The 18,040-nt window shown below is 40.8% G+C and overlaps 2 protein-coding genes across 3 annotated transcripts; both read left to right on the top strand.

Annotated features, from left to right (window-relative positions):
* The first annotated feature begins 900 nt into the window (after nt 1–900).
* lsg1 (large 60S subunit nuclear export GTPase 1) lies at nt 901–7,932 on the top strand. The gene is made up of 14 exons (XM_082504503.1): nt 901–1,325; nt 1,840–1,966; nt 2,497–2,617; nt 2,714–2,800; nt 2,957–3,043; nt 3,148–3,208; nt 3,389–3,565; nt 3,738–4,100; nt 4,377–4,478; nt 4,729–4,876; nt 4,971–5,090; nt 5,368–5,447; nt 5,811–5,984; nt 7,342–7,932. The coding sequence occupies exons 1-14, from the start codon at nt 1,227–1,229 to the stop codon at nt 7,519–7,521; spliced, it is 1,926 nt and encodes a 641-aa protein (XP_082360629.1). The 5' UTR covers nt 901–1,226; the 3' UTR covers nt 7,522–7,932.
* A 1,554-nt stretch (nt 7,933–9,486) lies between these two features.
* Nucleotides 9,487–17,595, top strand: tmem44 (transmembrane protein 44). 2 transcript variants are annotated; one of them, XM_082506404.1, is made up of 10 exons: nt 9,487–9,809; nt 9,889–10,015; nt 10,102–10,192; nt 10,448–10,629; nt 10,757–10,843; nt 10,923–11,093; nt 11,801–11,962; nt 12,265–12,333; nt 12,463–12,588; nt 16,398–17,595. In XM_082506404.1, the coding sequence occupies exons 1-10, from the start codon at nt 9,625–9,627 to the stop codon at nt 16,590–16,592; spliced, it is 1,395 nt and encodes a 464-aa protein (XP_082362530.1). In that variant the 5' UTR covers nt 9,487–9,624; the 3' UTR covers nt 16,593–17,595. The 2 variants fall into 2 exon arrangements, with proteins under 2 accessions (XP_082362530.1, XP_082362529.1); XM_082506403.1 differs by having other exon boundaries at nt 12,460–12,588.
* Nucleotides 17,596–18,040: the final 445 nt, after the last annotated feature.

Genomic DNA, 18,040 nt, shown 5'->3' with positions numbered 1-18,040 from the left:
GGCTGCGCTCCACCAGGGGTTTGTAGTAGCACTGTCTGTTCGGCAGCTTCCTGAGAGGCACCAAGGGGATGGTTTGTTCCCCTATGAGCTGCTGCTGCTGCTGGTGCCTGGCATCCTCTCTCCGTTTTAGGAGGTGTCCAAAACATCTCACTCTTGCCCTTCTAACTATACCCCGATCTGAGGGACAGCTCAGATTGAGAGGGCCATATACCCCAGGGGTGGGAGGATCAGTCCAGATATTGATACTGTCAATACCAACACTGATATTGGTATCTAATCAATACTAGGGAGATATGATTGTTACTTTGTTTCTCTCCTCTAAGTTCAGTATGTAGCCCACTGAACTGTGTTAACTGTGTTGTGTTGGTGGTTTTGTTAATGAAAAAATATATCTCAAACATGCACTATGAAAAATGACTGAACCTTTTTGTATTGACTGTCATTTTATTTATAGCCCATAACACATCTAAACAACAGATGCTGACGCAAAGTCCTTTAGAGACATGCACATTTACATTCCATGTCTCCAAAACACCCAATTTCAAAATACAGGATAGTCTGAAAGTTATGTTTTTTTCTTGCATTAACTAATTATTGTTGACATTAAAAGGTGGTCATTAAAATGTGTTCAGAATGATGAATTATCTCATAAATCACACTGCTTTCTCCCATTTAAGCTGTCTTTATAGGGTAAAACTATGTGTAGTACTGCATTTACGTTGTATTGGAACGATACCAAAGTATGGAAAGCAATTTGCCTTTAGAAGTATCGCACAGTACAGATATACTCTTTTCTGATCTAATTCTAACATCCCGATTACTCCCAAGTGTGACACACGAGGAACTCATGTTGTTTCTGTCGGTGTTTCTTCAGGGCACATTTAACCGCTGAGCGTGTAACCGGAATGTACCACAGCTACTCTCCCGCCTGTATTTATCAGATAAGATAAATTATAAGATAATGTATGTTACTGTTTTAGAGTTTATTTTATTAACAGTATAAAGAATATAAAGGGTAGCTTTTTATAAAATAACATGACTTCTAAAGTCCAACACCAATTTAATTGTCCGGATATGTTAATCGTTTGGTTTGTTCCATCTCCGGTTTTTACGACAACAAGGCTGTAGGTAGTGCACATGGGTCTCTGAAGCGAGTGGCTGTCCGCAGTATTCTTCAGTTTTGTATTCCTCCTGTATTTTGTGAAGTGACAGCATCGGAGGATATTATGGGCAAGAAGAAGGCGGGCGGAGGAGCCGTGCTGGGCAGAGCTCTGATCAAGGAGAGGCTCCAGGCAGGCCGGGGAAACAAAAGGGGCGACTCTTGGGTATGACACAGGTTTTTTTTTTTTTTTTTTAGCTTGTGTTAAACGTATTCAGATAATCACAGATATAGATATGAGACCTTTCGTGATATAGTATCATCCCCTAAGCAGTTGTGACCCCGTTTTTAAATGCCACTCAACTTTTTTAATTCCACTTAGCTGTTAGTATTAGTGTTACGATTACCCCACACGGGCTTACCAAGATGTAAATTTACTGATGCTGTTGTTTTAGAGCAAACGAACTAATGCGCAAGGACTATTACGTAAATAAATGAATGACTGGGGTACGTTTGTAATGGGGATAAACTTTTCTGGGAAATTGTTTTAACAAAATCTCAACTATTTTTAGAACAAGTCAAAGGGTGGTTTGGATGCAAGGATGTGAAAATGATCCGCTATTTGGCGATGATGTTCCAGTCACAGCTGCTTTGTTTAATCTCGACGCTTTTTCACATGCACTTACTGCTGGTCAAGCTACTGAAAGTTTGTTGTCATTGTTTTTTCTTTATATTTTCAGCTCCACACCAGTGAACTGAATGATGGCTACGACTGGGGGCGGCTGAACCTGCAGTCAGTGACAGAACAAAGTTCCATGGATGACTTTCTGGCCACAGCTGAACTGGCAGGAACAGAGTTTGTTGCAGGTAAATAACAATTTGATTCACTCATGTTTAGTTTTCAGGTGAATTGTAGGTATGTTTCTTTTTTTTACTTATTAAACATGGGAAACTACAGTGCTCTGAAAAAGTATTTGTCCCATTTCTGAATTCTTATTTTTTTGAATAATTGTCACACTTGCACATTTCAGGACATCAACAAATTAAATGATAAATTAGACAAAGATAATTGTTCAATGATGACATCATTTACTAAGGGAAAAAGACAAATCAAAGCTGCCTGGTTCTATGTGGAAAAGTAATTGTCCCCATAAACCTAGCAACTGGTTGTCCTTGGGTAGCAACAACTGCAATCGAGTGTTTGCGATAACTGGGAATGAGCCTTCCACATCGAATTTTAGTCCACAATATTTACGTGTATAAACCTAACACAAGTAATTCTTCCTGTGTTTTTAAGTATTTTTTGTCTTAAATATTATGTGATCTCCACTGTAGATCTGCCTTTTTGATTCTGTTTGTTAATCTAATCACTTTCATTCATTTCTGTGTTTTCTTAGAGAAGCTCAATATCAAGTTTGTGCCGGCAGAAGCTCGAGCGGGCTTATTAACAGCTGAGGAGAAAAGCGAACTGATGAAGCTGCACGAAGACAACAAACATTTCCTCAGAATTCCGAGACGGTGATTTGAGTCGACATGTTTTTACAGGTTAATTTGTCTAACGTATAAATAATATGTTGCATTGATAAGATCTGTTGTGTATTTCCTTGTTATAAGACCCCACTGGGATGAAAGCACCAGTCCAGACGAGCTTCAACAGACAGAGAAAGACAGCTTCTTGGAGTGGAGACGAGCACTTGCACAGTATGCAGCTTTTCTGTACTCTGAGTCACTTTTGGTGTTAAGAATCAGTAGTGAAATGCAGGGATAACCATTCAAAATTTTCTAATTAATGACTTATGATACATTTGTGCTGGATTATTGTTGCCTATAATCTAATTACAAGTGTTCTCTTCAAAGGCTGGAAGAGGAGCAGAAGTTAATTCTCACCCCGTTTGAGAGAAACCTTGAATTTTGGAGACAGCTGTGGAGAGTGATTGAGAGGAGGTAGAACCCAAATCAACAGCATATCACATTTCCTGAGGAATCTGTTCTCATTATGTGATGCTGAGGGGGAAAAAAAAACAAATATTTATTTTTTCTTATTTTAGTGACGTCGTTGTTCAAATTGTTGATGCCAGAAATCCTTTGCTGTTCAGATGTCTGGACCTTGTAAGTGCTTTGTTTCAATAGTGGACAGATGATAGAAATCTGGTTTCATATATGAAAATAATTGCACTTTGTTTAATCATTTTGCATATTTCATCTGTCAACATTTGCTTGTATCCATCATTACATACATTTAAACTGTACTGCAGTGATTGTAATAATTCTCTGGTTGTGTGGCACCAGGAGTCCTATGTTAAAGAAGTTACAGAGCATAAGGTGAACATGCTTCTGGTGAACAAAGCTGATCTACTGACCAGGGAACAGAGGCGAGTCTGGGCCAAATACTTTGAGAAAGAGGGGCTGAGGGCAGTTTTCTGGTCTGCTCTGGCTGAAGGCAACAGGCTGGATGCAGAGGAAAAGGTGAGAGCGCGGAGGCTTGATGAACTTTTCTCTCTTCTCTGAACTGTGATGAATTTGCATTTTTTTTTAGGGAAAAGATAATTTATTGTACTGAAGAAAAAGTCACCTTTTGGCGTCATCCTGCCGTCTTTAATCCCAGTGAAAAATAGTGCAGAAACTTGTCCCCTCACAGGGCATGGAGGTGGCCGATCCAGAGTGTGAAGAGAGTGATCCAGAAGAAGGAGGATGGAAAATTAAAGAAGATGTGAGTCAGAAAGGTGCAGATGGAGAGGAAGAGGTAAAGAATAAGGAGGATGAGGACAACGGGGGAGAACAGAGTGACATAGAGGAAGAGCAGGAAGAGGTAAGCGTAGATGAGGAGGACTGGAAGACCTGTTCAGAAGGCGAGGAAGAAGCAGAGGGAGAGACTGCTGGTTCATCTGATGCATCTTTCCACAACTCCAGCCGTCTGCTGCGCAAGGATGAGCTGCTGGAAATGTTCAAGGCTGTTCACAACGGCTCCAGGGTTAAAGAAGGGCAGCTGACAGTGGGACTGGTGAGTAAAAGGACCATCTATCTGTCAGTCTAGCGTAAATTGCATGCTGTAGCCACACCGCCTTTGAATTTTGGGATCGAGTTGTATATTTATATTTAGTAAGAGCATTTGAACCACTTTGCAGAATTCACCAGGAGTGCTTTTTAATGCTTTACTAGAATCGTAGGAACAGGAAACATTTTAATTGGATTCATAGTCGGGGAAGAAGCTCCACACTTTCCTCAGTATGAGTTATTTTAAAGCAATTAAATGTTCATTATGTGGTGGAACCAACAGGTCGGGTATCCTAATGTGGGAAAGAGTTCAACCATCAACACTATTCTGAGGAACAAGAAGGTTTCTGTCTCAGCCACTCCTGGACACACTAAACACTTTCAGGTAGGTACTTACTGCTCAAATGCAGGTTAGGGATTCCACCAGCAAGAAGCTTAATAATAATAATGATAATTATTATAATAATGATGTTAGACCTGCGACAGACTGGCGACCTGTCCAGGGTGTACCCTGCCTCTCGCCCTAACACAGCTGGGATAGGCTCCAGCCCCCCCCCCCCGCGCCCCTGAAAAAGGATGGATGGATGATTATGATGGTGTTTTTTGTGTGTTTTTGTTTTTGACATTTATGACAGACGTTATATGTGGAGCCAGGCCTGTGTCTCTGTGACTGCCCAGGACTGGTCATGCCCTCCTTCGTTTCTACCAAAGCTGAGATGATCTGCTCTGGGATTCTGCCCATAGACCAGATGAGAGACCACGTACCTGCGATCTCACTCATATCCTTTACGTGACAGAAAGCTAGACTCCGCCTGTTCTGCTTTATAATTGATTCTGATGCTTACGACACGTAGTTCTTAACAGATTGGTCACATATGTCAGACGATCCCTCGGCATGTGTTAGAAGGCACCTATGGCATCAATATTATCAGACCGCGGGAAGATGAAGACCCTGACAGACCGCCCACTGCGGAAGAGCTGCTGATGGCGTATGGATGTGAGGCTAATAGACATTTATCATGAGTCTGGATAGAATAGATTAACAATAGGTGAAATATGTACAACTCGAGAGAGTAAACCATCTTAGATTCTTTAAAAAAAACTATTTTATAGATTTAATTTTATGTATTGTGTTCCTCCTTGATCAGAGGTCCCTAGCTCAAATTGTGATACTGTCACCTCACTGTGGCACCCTTAGATGCTGCTAGCTGTCTTTCCCCTTGATGTAATTTCTTTGTTTTATAACATAGCCTTTTCTTTTTTGTCTGTTTCAGATATGAGAGGTTTCATGACGTCGCACGGCCAGCCCGATCAGTCCAGATCGGCCCGTTACGTCCTGAAGGATTATGTGAGCGTAAGTTCACAACTGCAAACTGTTGTGGGTTGGAAAAAACACACAGTTATGTTGCTTGTGTTTACGTTTTAATTTTGGACTGTGGTTGAGTGAGTATGGGTCATTAATGAAATGTTTAGCCTAACAAAGTGGGAGGAAAAAACAGATGAAAATTCTAGGAGAGATAAATAAGTTATTTTCATCTTGGCTCAGCTCTGTCACCTGCAGCGTTAAACAGTGTAGCTGTAGCACATCTGTGGTTCGGCTATGTGTTTAAGCAGACTGTGGAGGTCTTCAGTCTTTTGTAAGGTGTAGCTGTTCTCTTGTAACGTTATGCATCATGTTTACAACGTCCTTTGCCTAAGATAGCTCTTTTCCTTACAGGGCAAGCTTCTGCACTGCCATCCCCCTCCACATATAAAAGCTGAAGACTTCCAGCCGCAGCACAAAAAGTTTGAGAAGAGAGACTCAGACAGCAGTGACCTCTCCACAGTAATGAACAGACAACACAAAATTAAGAGAATCGAAAATGTGGTTGACAAGAACTTTTTCCATCAGGTAAATTATTCCTGCTGATCTCTTATTTTTGGTCAGTAGATGTTGTAATATAAGCTATATTACCAGAAGTGTTCTGTCACCCATCCCAATCGTTGAATTCAGGTGTTTCAATCACTTCCAGGCCCACAGGTGTGTAAAATCAAGCGCCTAGTCACGCGGACTGCATCAACAAACATTTGTGGAAGAATGGGATGCTCTCAGGAGCTCAGTGAATTCCAGGGATCGAATGCTAGTTGTGAAATTTCCTCACTAATAAATATTCCACACTTAACTCTTAGGCTACGTTCACACTGCAGGTCTTATTGCTCAATTCCGATTTTTTTGATCAAAGCCGATTTTTTTGTCTGCTTGTTCACACTACAAATAAAATGCGACAGCAAACGCGCTCTAGTGTGAACCAAAGCGGCCGCATGTGCAAAAGAAGACGTCACACACAAGGCGCTCTGTTTAGACCCAGAGCAAACAATATTGTTTGACTGATGGCCCTTAATATAAAGACTTCAGACTTCACGTTTCCCAATTTTTGCTTTAAGTTATTTTGTTATTTACATAATAATGTAAATAACCGAATAATTATGCTTATTGCTGTTTTAGAAGAGCGGTGCTTCAAAGGATAGCTGCAGATTTCTGTCAGAATCTGCAGATTATACAGTACAAATAAAATGTTCACGTTTCTCCAACGTTGTCTTCCCAACAGTTTCACTGACATCTACGCTGGATGGCCAGGAAGCGTTCGCGATGTCTTATCGGGCTCTTCTCCGGCGCTGATAATTGGCATCTGTCTTGTGTCAGTGACGTAAAAGACGGATTTAATGCGACATGACCGTTCAAACAGCAGTCGCTTTCTAAAACATCGGATATGTATCGGGTTCAGTACCACATACGAAAGTGACCCAGATCGGATTTGAAAATATCGGATTTGAGCCTTTCACACTGTCACACCATGATCAGATATGGGTTGCATAGGGTCAAAAAAATCGGATTTGATGCGCTTTCGCCTGTAGTGTGAACGTAGCCTTAGTGGTATTATAACAATGTGGAAGCCACTGGGAATGACAGCAGCTCAGTGGTAATCTCACAAATCCACTTCTGGAAGAATGGTCAAAAATTCCCATAAACACACCTAAACCTTTTGGAAAATCTTCCCACAAGAGTTGAAGCCGTTATAGCTGCAAGGGTTGGATGGACATCATATCAAACTCTATGGATTAAAAATGGGATGTCAGTCAAGTTCACATGAGTGTGAAGGCAGACGAGTGAACACTTTTGGTAATATAAAGTGTGTCTGCAGCAGAGGAGCAGTTTATTATGAAGTTAAATGATTTTTTCTTTTTGTTGATGATGAACCTCTGTTTAGGAGAACGTGCGGGCACTCTCCAAAGGAATTCAGTCTGTGATGGGCTACAAACCAGGCAGTGGACCTGTGGGTCCAGGCAAAGCTGAATCAGAGATGGCAGTGGGCAAACCCTGGAAAAAACACGGCAACAGGAACAAGAAGGAGAAAGTGCGGCGGATTACTAAGCATCTGGATGCCTGATTATGATCAGAAAATCTAAGTTAATTTGAGCAACTTAGATCTGTGAACTGTACTTTAGGAAAAACCCTGAAGCACAGTTCATGTGTGATTCCAAGGGAATCAATTCTGAGTGCTTTGTAAAGATGAAGGCCCCCTTTAATCCTGTGAGTGTGGAAAAGTCAGGCCGTCATGACATTAACTAATGAGGTGCATAATCTGTCGGCTCTGGTTTTAACAAAATGGTGCAGTGCACTCCGTCAGGCTGATCACCAGTTAAAGAGCAACCAATCGATTCAACATCCAAAATTGTATTGAAGGAGGACACATAAAGTCTCTATGAATCAGTTAAAATACTGTATGTTGACTTTTATACATTTAAAGCAATGCTCTTTGTAACTTAACCGGGTTACGTAGAATAAACACGTGCTTTCATGTTGGTGTGACACTTTTTTGTCATATTTCCATAACAATATATTACTTAATGCTTCAGTGTAAATACAATATTTTGTATTTGTAATAGAAGACTATGAAATAGCAAGTTTTGTAATCTGAATAAGTTAAACTACCCGAACTCCTTCATGGGATGCATTTTTAATTTCTCCTTGCACTTTGGGCTGATTGGGACCTGATGAATGTAAAAACAAAGAATGATGTGATTTTTATTTTTTTGTGTCAGATTTTTGTTTCTGAGAAAAATGAGATCCACTCATGAGGACATTGGCTTTAAATTTCAATGAAACAGAGGCAGTATAACATCCTCGTAAGTGGATATCAGGCCCTTGTAGAGCAAAATTTGGTATTTTGGTCTAGACAACCCAAAATGTAAAATGGACTGGTTCTTATATAGCGCTTTTCTCCTGGAGTACTCAAAGCACTCTATACAACACGCCACATTAACCCCATACACACCCATTCACACGAGCACTATTATCTATACAGGGAGTGCTTTGTAACTATCATTCATACACATTCATACGCCGATGGATGCATCGTAGAGCAAGTAGGGGTTAGTATCTTGCCCAAGGATATTTGGCATGCAAACTGGGGGAGACAGCTGCCTGAGCTATAGCCACCCCTATAATATATATAATGTGATGTCCACATATGTGGACGCCAGGTCCTAGGAGGTTAAAGAAGTACATGAGGGTTGTAGGTGTCTAAGAATCTGAGAGCATTTCTAATTCTTACTGAGTATTTATCAACCAGATAATAAATTTGGAGTTGATTTTCTTACCATCACAGAATAGCTACAAGCTACAAAATGTTGTAAACCTGGGAACAAGTGAGAACTCCCATGAGTGTCAAATTAATAATATACAATAAATAATCGCAAACACCCCTGACCTGTGGCAGTGATTTCTGATGCTTCTGTTTTTTTATGTCTAATGTCTTTGCTTATATTGGTAGATAGACTGAAACCAGCCTGATTTATGAAGGGTTTATGTCTAAAGCAAAGACATTAGCTGTTTTTCGAGTATTTTTATGACTCTGTTATTGTAGCTAATCTGTGTTCTAAATTATAATCGATCCAATCCTTTTTGACCACTTTAAATGTATTGAAAGAACAGCTGTATGTGATATTTGGTGAGATTTCTGCTGAGACTTGGATAAATAAAGGATATATATAAAAGTCAATTTGCCAAAAACTGACTGCAGCTTCTACATTTGTGACAGGAACGTGCTTTGTGGCTCAAAATCACTTGTTATCATTCATGAGAGATATGCTTGACAGATCATAGCCCAACAACTCATTGACAACAATTTGTAGTCGTTTTTTGGCAAGCGGTCACTGTGATCAAGCGTAAGATTCCTGAAACGGACTAAGGTACACGCAATGCTCCTGATCGTAGCTACAAATGAACGCGCCTCTTTAAATAAATGGATGATGATTTATTTTTTGGCATCTCTAAACACAGAAAGAGCGTAAAATCCACATTTTCACTTGTGCCTTTGAACGTATTTCCATATATGACAGGTGGCACAGGTAAGCCCCTCCCTGCCGCGTGCGGGCCGTTTGGAGAGCTGCCGCTGTGCTTTTGATGAGCAAGAAGTCAAATGTGCACTAGGAGCATGGCTCAGTTTCTGATCGGTTCTGCGGATTGTCGCTGAGCATTTGCGCTTAAAATGAAGAAAAGTGCGCACATCGCGGATGGTCAAGTCGGGGAACGATCAGACTATTTCCTGACTAGTTTGGTTGATTTTTGCGTGGATTCAGTTAACACCTGTTTGTCCCGTGACGCAGACACACTTTGCGTCCCTGTTGGTCTCACCTTTCTTTCTGCGCTGCTTTTGCTGCTATCATGTCTCCTGTAAGTAGATTATCATTAATCACCCACCGGCCCCATTCATTTAATACATATCTAACATTGACCTGTGGTAACTGTGAAGGTTCGTGTATCAGAGGTGCAAAATTCGGGGAGAAAATCCGGGAGAAACCGCGGTTTTCTTCTACTGCTTCATCGGTAACCTGTGCAGTACAACTGGAGCCATCCTGTCCAGGCAGCTGCATATACAGGTAACACAGTTCTACGTGTAACCAAGTATTTTCACTCTATTTATGCATTAAAATACCGTAACTCCTTATCGCTGCCCTCTCTGCAGATTTTAATGGGTGCTTTTGCTGCCGCTGTGGATTTTGTGAACTGTATTTTGTGGTGCTTTCCAGTGTTCCTGTGTTGGAATTCGAAAGCAGGTATGATTAAGAAAATTCCTTATCTTAATAATGCAAACCTTATCATTCCCAAACAATTTAGCAATTGTGCATTATTCAAAGTGCAGCAGCAAGGTAGCACAGGTGTTTAAATATTGTCATCCAGCCGACCAAACCCTTTTGGCAAAACAGTAGGTACAATTATCAGAGAGGCGCTACAGATAACCATACAAATGAACAGGGGACCTATTGAAATGCTTTCTAACTGTAACCGTCCTCTTTGGTGTTCTCTCTCAGAAAAAAGGCTGAGGATGATGAAGAGGAGGAGGAGACAGCATCTCCTAGCAGTGTGTGTCTTGATGGTAGTTGCAGGAGGTTTTCTGAAGTCCAGGGTCTCCCATACTTCAGCACTGCAGCCCGTCAAAGGGAGGACGCTGCTGCATGTTGTCCTTCAAGTCTCCAGCTGGAGTTCTTCAATGGTGTGGTTACACAAACAGACACATGTGTATGAGTGCTGTCACCTGGGTTGTTTTGTTGTTTTTGAATTGCCATTTTGCAGCTACTCTAAATGTCCTTCTGCTGCATCGTAAAACCGTCTGTCTGTAGGACAACACTGAAATCGTGGGTTACCTACTGGGGCTGCTGTCTTTTGTCATAGCCTGTACCTCCAGGATCCCCAAACTCTGCAGAGTAGTAAGTGACAAACCATTCACTTAAAATCATGTTACTGTTCTAATAAAGTTCCTAGTGTTATTTGTATTCTTCCTTTTAGTGCAATGGACATAAAGTGACCCACACTGCCATTTTCTCTGGACTGTTGTGCTCACTGGCTGGTGCCCTCTACACTGCAGCCATACTCCTCTGTGACACTCAGTTTAGATTTCTTATGAGAGCGATGCCATGGCTTCTGTCATCAGCAGGCTGTGTGACTCTAGACCTTCTTGTATCCTTACACAGTAAGTGTGACCACGCATCACTCAAACTGTGTAGAGATTCACAACTCACTTTGCTAGTATGGGGTCGGGCCTCATTTTGCCTTCAGAGCTTTGTGTCATAGATTCGACAAGGTGCTGGAAACATTCCTCAGACGTTTGAGTCCATATTGATGTGATTGCATCACACAGTTACTGCAGAGTTGTCAGCCCTACATCCATGATGTGAAGCTTTTGTTCCACCACATTCCAAAGCTACTGTGCATTCAGAGATCCTCTTCTGCTTGCCTAGACTGTGACAACTGACTGTTATTTGAGTCACTGTTTATTTCTCTGACCATTCTCTGTAAACCAGAATGTTTGGGAAACTCCTGGTAGATCAGCAGTTTCTGAAATACTCAGACCACCCCATCTGGCACCAACCATGCCACATTCAAAGTGACTTAAATCGCCTTCCTTTCCCATCCTGATGCTCAGTCTGAACTTCAGCAGGTCATTTTGACCATGTGTAAATGCATGAAGTTGCTGCTGTGATTGGTTGATTAGATACTTCCAATAACAAGTGGCTGAACATGTGTACCTAACAAAATTGATGGTGAGTGTGGATTCTCACTAAAACCGGGGCTACTGTCCATTACATCTAGATCTAGGTGATTTGCTTGAGTCTGTGCCAGTCATGCTGTGGTGTGGTTTGTTGACCTTTAACCTGTCATGTCAGATTGTAATTACTCATTGGTGCAAGAGAGGCTCCAGCAAGAAGGCTATGAGACTTTTTGCAGATACAGAGCGCCTTTTAGGTGGTTCACGGCGCCCTGCAAAGAATAACACTGCCATGAAGAGACAGACAAAAGAGCAAATTCCTTCATCAGCACAAACAAAAGTAAGCTTGTTTTGTTTAATCATACCACTTTTTTGTTATTGTGTGTGCAAGGCTGCTTCTCGGATTTCTCAGAGTGAATTTAATAGCTTGTTTTCTATCAGACTTCCATAATAAACATGCTTTTTACTGTAATACTGATAATATTGGATTTTTACTTACTGCTTTCTTGTGTGGATTAAGTTATTTGGAAGTAGCACTATGCAGGCATCGTTCTGCAACAAACACTATTAGCATTGTTCTTCTAATAGTGTTTGTTTACTAAAGCCTTGGTGTGACTATAATAGTATTCTTTTTCTTCAAAGATAAAAAATCTCCAGAAGATGAGAGAGGTGGGCCAATACATGGATGTCAACAGTCAACCTGCGAGAAAAGTAAGCAAAGAATCTGTTGTGACACTACATTTTTACAACAGCAGTTTGTTTGATAGGAACTCTTCACTGCACACCGTTATTCTTCAAATACTAGATGTGCTTTCATTTTTGAAAATGCCCCTCGAGAAGGTGACGTCACCCAGGGGAGACGTGGGAAGCGAGCCTCCCAGCAGGAGGGTTGGGGCGATCAGAGCCGACGGCTTCTGCTCCACAGACACATCCTGTGACTCCTCGCCGGTCAGCTCGGATCTGGAGGTGACTTGGACTACTTGGATACAATCACTTAAATTAAGAAATGAATCAAATTTATCACTAAATAAACATTTCTCCCCCTCTCTCTAAAGCTATGATATATTTTCAAAAAGCTGGTAATCTTAATACATCAAATGTCAGTTCTCACCGTGTAAAGCAGGGGTGGGCAACTCCGGGCCTTGAGGGCTGGTGTCCCTGCAGGTTTTAGATGTGTCCTTGAACCAACACTGCTGATTTAAATGGCTAAATTAGCTCCTGCAGTTCTTCAGAGGCCTGGTAATGAACTAATCATGTGATTCAGGTGTGTTGACCCAAGGTGAGATCTAAAACCTGCAGGACACCGGCCCTCAGGGCCTGGAATTGCCCACCCCTGGTGTAAAGGATAGCTATAATATGTAGTTATTCCAAAGTGCCACTAGGTGGTGACAGCATGTTTGTATGCTGGATAGTGTGCATGGCTGTTATAAAAATATGAATGAACATAACCCTTTGTGTAACGCCACCTTACATGAAATGCTGTGATGACCTGATTCTGTTAGTATGAGTCTTTTTATGAGTTTAAGCTATTGAGTCATTTGCACAACAGCAGTGGTGAAGTTCCTAAAGAGGTAATGACTTCATGACTCATTATCATAAGACAGGGGGTCTGGAGTCAGCTTGTGGAAATGGTGAATAAGAATGGCACTGACAAAACTGCCTATGTTTTAGTGCCACTTTAGGATTGAGATCCTTTATTATAAAGGAATGGTATTGACTGTCTGCGTATGAAAATATGAAAATGCAGTAAGAAGAATTCATAAGTAGACGTAATAGTGCAACTATGCTTAGTGCTTTGCACATGTGACTTTGGGGGAAGTAAGTCAGAAGACAGCCCTCAGACGTTCTTATAAGGAGACAATAGTCAGCATGTTCTTATTGGACAGACAAGTTGAAGTCTATGGAGAGATGTGCATGTGGTTTTCTGAGTGCAAGCTCAGTGTTTTGTATTTTAGTTTTCTGCAGTGTATAGCTGAGCCAGTATCAAATCTTCACTAGTCTTATTTTAGAGAACAGTTCATATTTATATAGTTTTCTCTTTTTTGAAAAACACAGTCTGAGTTTGCAAGAGGATTCAAATTCCAAGTGTTTTTTTTTTCTTTGTCAGGCCTTTATGCTCATAAAAACTCCCTTACTAGAAAGCCAGGCTATGGAGGATGTCATTTAATCAGAAACAAAGGCAAATGGTGCAAGCACAAACAATCGCAGGTTGATACTGTTCACCAAACAGGAAAAAACAAAAGACATGAATGCCCTTTTAGCACAGTTGGTTTGTTCGAGAAGTAAAGGCGAGTTGGAAAAGTGTAAGTTTATGCTGAATGTGACAAAGTATAACTTTGTTTGGCTGTGAACACTCAGCTTAATCTTCACAAAGACAACAGGAGGCAATTTAAAGTTTAGCCGGGCCGTTTCTGTCTGATGCACTTGGAAGTTACTGATGCTCTTTACTCGATCTTACAAAGAATGATTCTTTCCAAGATGACTTTGTGTCTAATGTTTAATCCTGATTACAAAGAGCTCCAGAGGAGTTCAGGTCTATCAGTGAATCTTTTACTTTTTATTTGGTTACCTAACTTCCTAACAGCCTTAAAGCAAACTGGGAACTAAAACAAAGATTACAGAGCATTTTTTGAAGTATTTAAATGAGTGGCTTTTCCTACTTTACATGTGATCCTGATAATTGGACAGTCGCCTCAGCCGGCAGCTTGAAACCTCCATTGTGCTGTGTTTCACGCACATTACTGCTGAGTTCTGGTTCTTGGCTGAGCTGAGGCTTAGGGCTACAGTGATGGGTGGAATTGTTTGAGATTTGCCATGTGGTCCAATTGTTCTGCTGTAAAGGATCTTTGATTAAAGACCAACAGTGGGCTGGGTCTGTCTGCCTAGGAAGTGGTGCAAAATGGTTGCCTTGTCTATAGGGGGCCAGTACCCTCTGCTATTTTGGGAGATGTTTATAGTCTGTTGTTTGACTCTCGCTGGCCAGGAATGTCACTGTGTGAACAATACAAGACCTGTGTTGTAGGTGTCGAGTTGACGCTCTCATGGGGCATGATCCAACACGACCACCATTGATGAGCCCCCCTAGAAAACTAAGGAACACTTAGTGTAGAGCAGGGCGATATGGCCAAAAATATTTATCACGATATATATTTGAAAATTTGCGATAACGATATAACCGACGATATAATTGATGCGAGACAAAATACAACTCCACAACATTACTAGTGCAAAAAGACAACCTTCCATTTATTTTCACTTAAACAAGAAGCTGGTTTTTATGTACATTAAAGCTTTATAAAAATGTAACAGTGCAAATGCAAATTCCTTGCTGAAAGTTTAACCAAAAGGCATTTCCAGTAGAAATGGGCTGACATATCCTGAGCATAACCATGTATAATATCCACTGAAGTTAAAAAGAGGTGCTTTGCAACATTAAACTGCAGTGTGCAGTACACATTTTTCGGACCATAAGGTGCACAGGATTATAAGGCACATTAAGCGAAACAAAGCAGTCAGATAAATCAAACTTTATTAAACTCATTCTTCTTGCTTCCTCCACTTCTGTAACATTGATTCATTAATGTTGAATTCTCTGGCAGCTGCTCTATTCCCATGTTGCAGTATATTAATGACTAACCTCGTATTGTGGATGGATTATCTCAGTTGTTCTCCTGACTGAAGTTTGGTCCGTTTACAGCATCCTGCCATGCGATTGCATTTGTCTCTAACCATGAAGAACCTTCACGTTAACTTTTATAAGTGGAAAAGTGTTAGTGTTCGTCCTCCAGCTTCACTGTTTATGTTATGCTAACATAGCTGTGTCGCTAGCGATCACGTAGCACATCATTATATACCAGCTAGCCCAACTTCAGTAACCCTACAAACGTCACTGCTGTTTAGTTTCCTGTCTTCATTTATGTTGGAAGTGACAGCAGAGCTGTACGTTTGATTTTTTTTTTCAGAAATCTCTCAGTCAGAACATGCAATATCATGCTTAGGTAACTAGCGAAACTAGCGAGCTAACTTCCGCTAGCTTCTTGCTAACTTCTAACTCCGTTAAATGTAATAACTTTTGTTTTCATGGATGCCTGGAAGTTAAACTTTATAGTTACACCTGGTAAAGCAGCAATGCTGATCGTTTTATTAAAGATGAAAGAATTTAGACAGTTTTTAACTCTAAGTGATGCTGCAGTGTTGTTTGACCTGAAATATACGGAGTTTAGGACCCAGATTACTCCCAGATTTAAGAGCATCTTAGTCCGACAAATACGACAATAACGATGGCCGCTTGCATGTTCTGCAAAAAAAATGTGCTTTGTTGTGTATCTGACGGACAAACACCAAACCAGTTCCACATCACTGAAGTTGCACCATTTTTACAAACCAATTCTGGTTCATCTGTTTCACTCAACGACCGGCCATGTGCGTATGAAAACAAAGGCACTGCGCATGCGCGTTTTACTCCCATTCTATCGCGATATTTCATTTTCCTATCGTTGCCTAACATTATACTGGTATTATCGTGAACGGTAATAATATGGCCCAGCCCTAACTTAGTGTATGGTACACTTCTGAGCTGCCTCCCAATTCATCAATACATACTTTGTTTGTATTTTAAATCAACATTAGGGTGCATTAATATATCATATGTGCCATGTGATTATCGCCAAATGCTTTTATAGCATAGCAGACACATTAGTCTCAGAATATTAGCTGTTTATATGACTTTGCTATAATTCTTTGTACGATTACTTTGACATGTTCTTATTTTCTAGTGGGATTTTGAAGCAGCAAATACACACTGGAGCAAAGCAACAGCAAAACAACAGGAGGGTGACGAGTTTCCCCTGCAAGAGTGGCCAACAAACCCCGAACCGTTTAACATCTGCGCCCGTTCCCCGTCTGGACTCGCACAGAAAGCTCTATCTGGTACGGAAGAGTGTGGCTCTGTTGTAAGCTTAGCTAAGTGAAGTTCACACATGCTGAGTGCAGTAATTTGTGAATAAAAAAATAAATAAAAGTGCAAAAATAAATCTGTCATCTGTCTTGTTTTACAACAAAAATTACTGATTGTTTTTGGTTTAGTTATTTCGAGTACCTTTTTTTGTTTCTAATACTGTAGGGAAGCACAAACGTCAAGCTCCTGAAGACGTTCGGCCTTTTAGAAAGGTTTACAGAAAAGACCTTCCCTAATAAAACACTATTACTCCCCTGCTGCCATTCAAGGTTACTGGGTCATATCCTGTATTTTGCTTGTCGACCTGGGTTATCGGGGCTGGACTGGGAAAAGAGCCGGCAGAGCAGATAAGAACCAGACTAGACGCCCGGAGCTTGTCTGTCCTCTCCATCATTCAGCAGACCTCCGTCCATCTGCCTGCTGTGAAGCTTTATGAAATAAAAGTTACTAGAGGCATTTTTAACTAAAGGGACTTCCTAAGGCCTGATTATGGAACAATTACATTTTTACTCCTCCCTGTTACATTTCCTCAAGTGACAGGTCTCAGACTAATGACTGGGAAACAACTAATGAGATGTAACAAAGCAATTGCTGATATCAGCAGTGGATATTAATGTCCTCAACAACTGGCTCTGTCTGTGGAAATGGCTGGGAAATGTTTATTGAATTTTATTTGATCTGACAGTGTTGATGTTCAGGCCATGTGATTTATCTACTTTGTTGTTTGTTTTTTAATAATAATGAAGGTAATAATATTGTAATAATAATAATATTGTAAACGACCCTATTGCTCAGCTATACTGATGCTAGTATTCATGATTACACAAGTGCTAAATATGCTAATGCTAAATATACACTCACTGGCTGACTTATTAGGTACACTTTGCTTGTGCTTTTGCTTTAATTCTTTGTGGCATAGATTCAACAAGGTGCTGAAAACATTGATCAGACATTTTGATCCATGTGATGACATCATACAGTTGCTGCACATTTGTCAGCTGTACATCAATGATGAGTCTCCCACTCCACCACATCCCAAAAGTGGATTAACTGTGGAGGCCACTTGAGGACAGCATATTTTATGTCACGTTTTAAGAAACCAGCTTGGCAGGATCTGAGCTTTTTGGCATGGTGCCTTATCCAGCTGGAAGCATCCACTAGAAGATTGGTACAGTTGATCACAAAGGGATGAGTATGGTAAGCAACAGTATTCAGGTAGGCTGTGATGTTTAAACAATGCTCAGTTGGTATTAATTGTCCCAAAATGTGCCACACCATTACTCCCAGCCCACCAGCCTGAACCACTGATGTAAGGTACATTTTTCCACTCTTCTATTGCCCATGACAATTCTAGACTCAGTTTCCTCATGCTAGCTGACAGGAGGAGAACCTGGTGTGGTCCTCTGCTGCTGTAGCTCATCTACTTAAAGGTTCAGCGATACCTTGGTTTTAACAAGTGGT

Source organism: Aulonocara stuartgranti, assembly GCF_965226115.1.
Source record: "Aulonocara stuartgranti genome assembly, chromosome: 15".
Classification (NCBI taxonomy): Eukaryota; Metazoa; Chordata; class Actinopteri; order Cichliformes; family Cichlidae; genus Aulonocara; species Aulonocara stuartgranti.
Note: the sequence above shows the minus strand (reverse complement) of the source record. Positions and strands in the feature narration are given on the sequence as shown.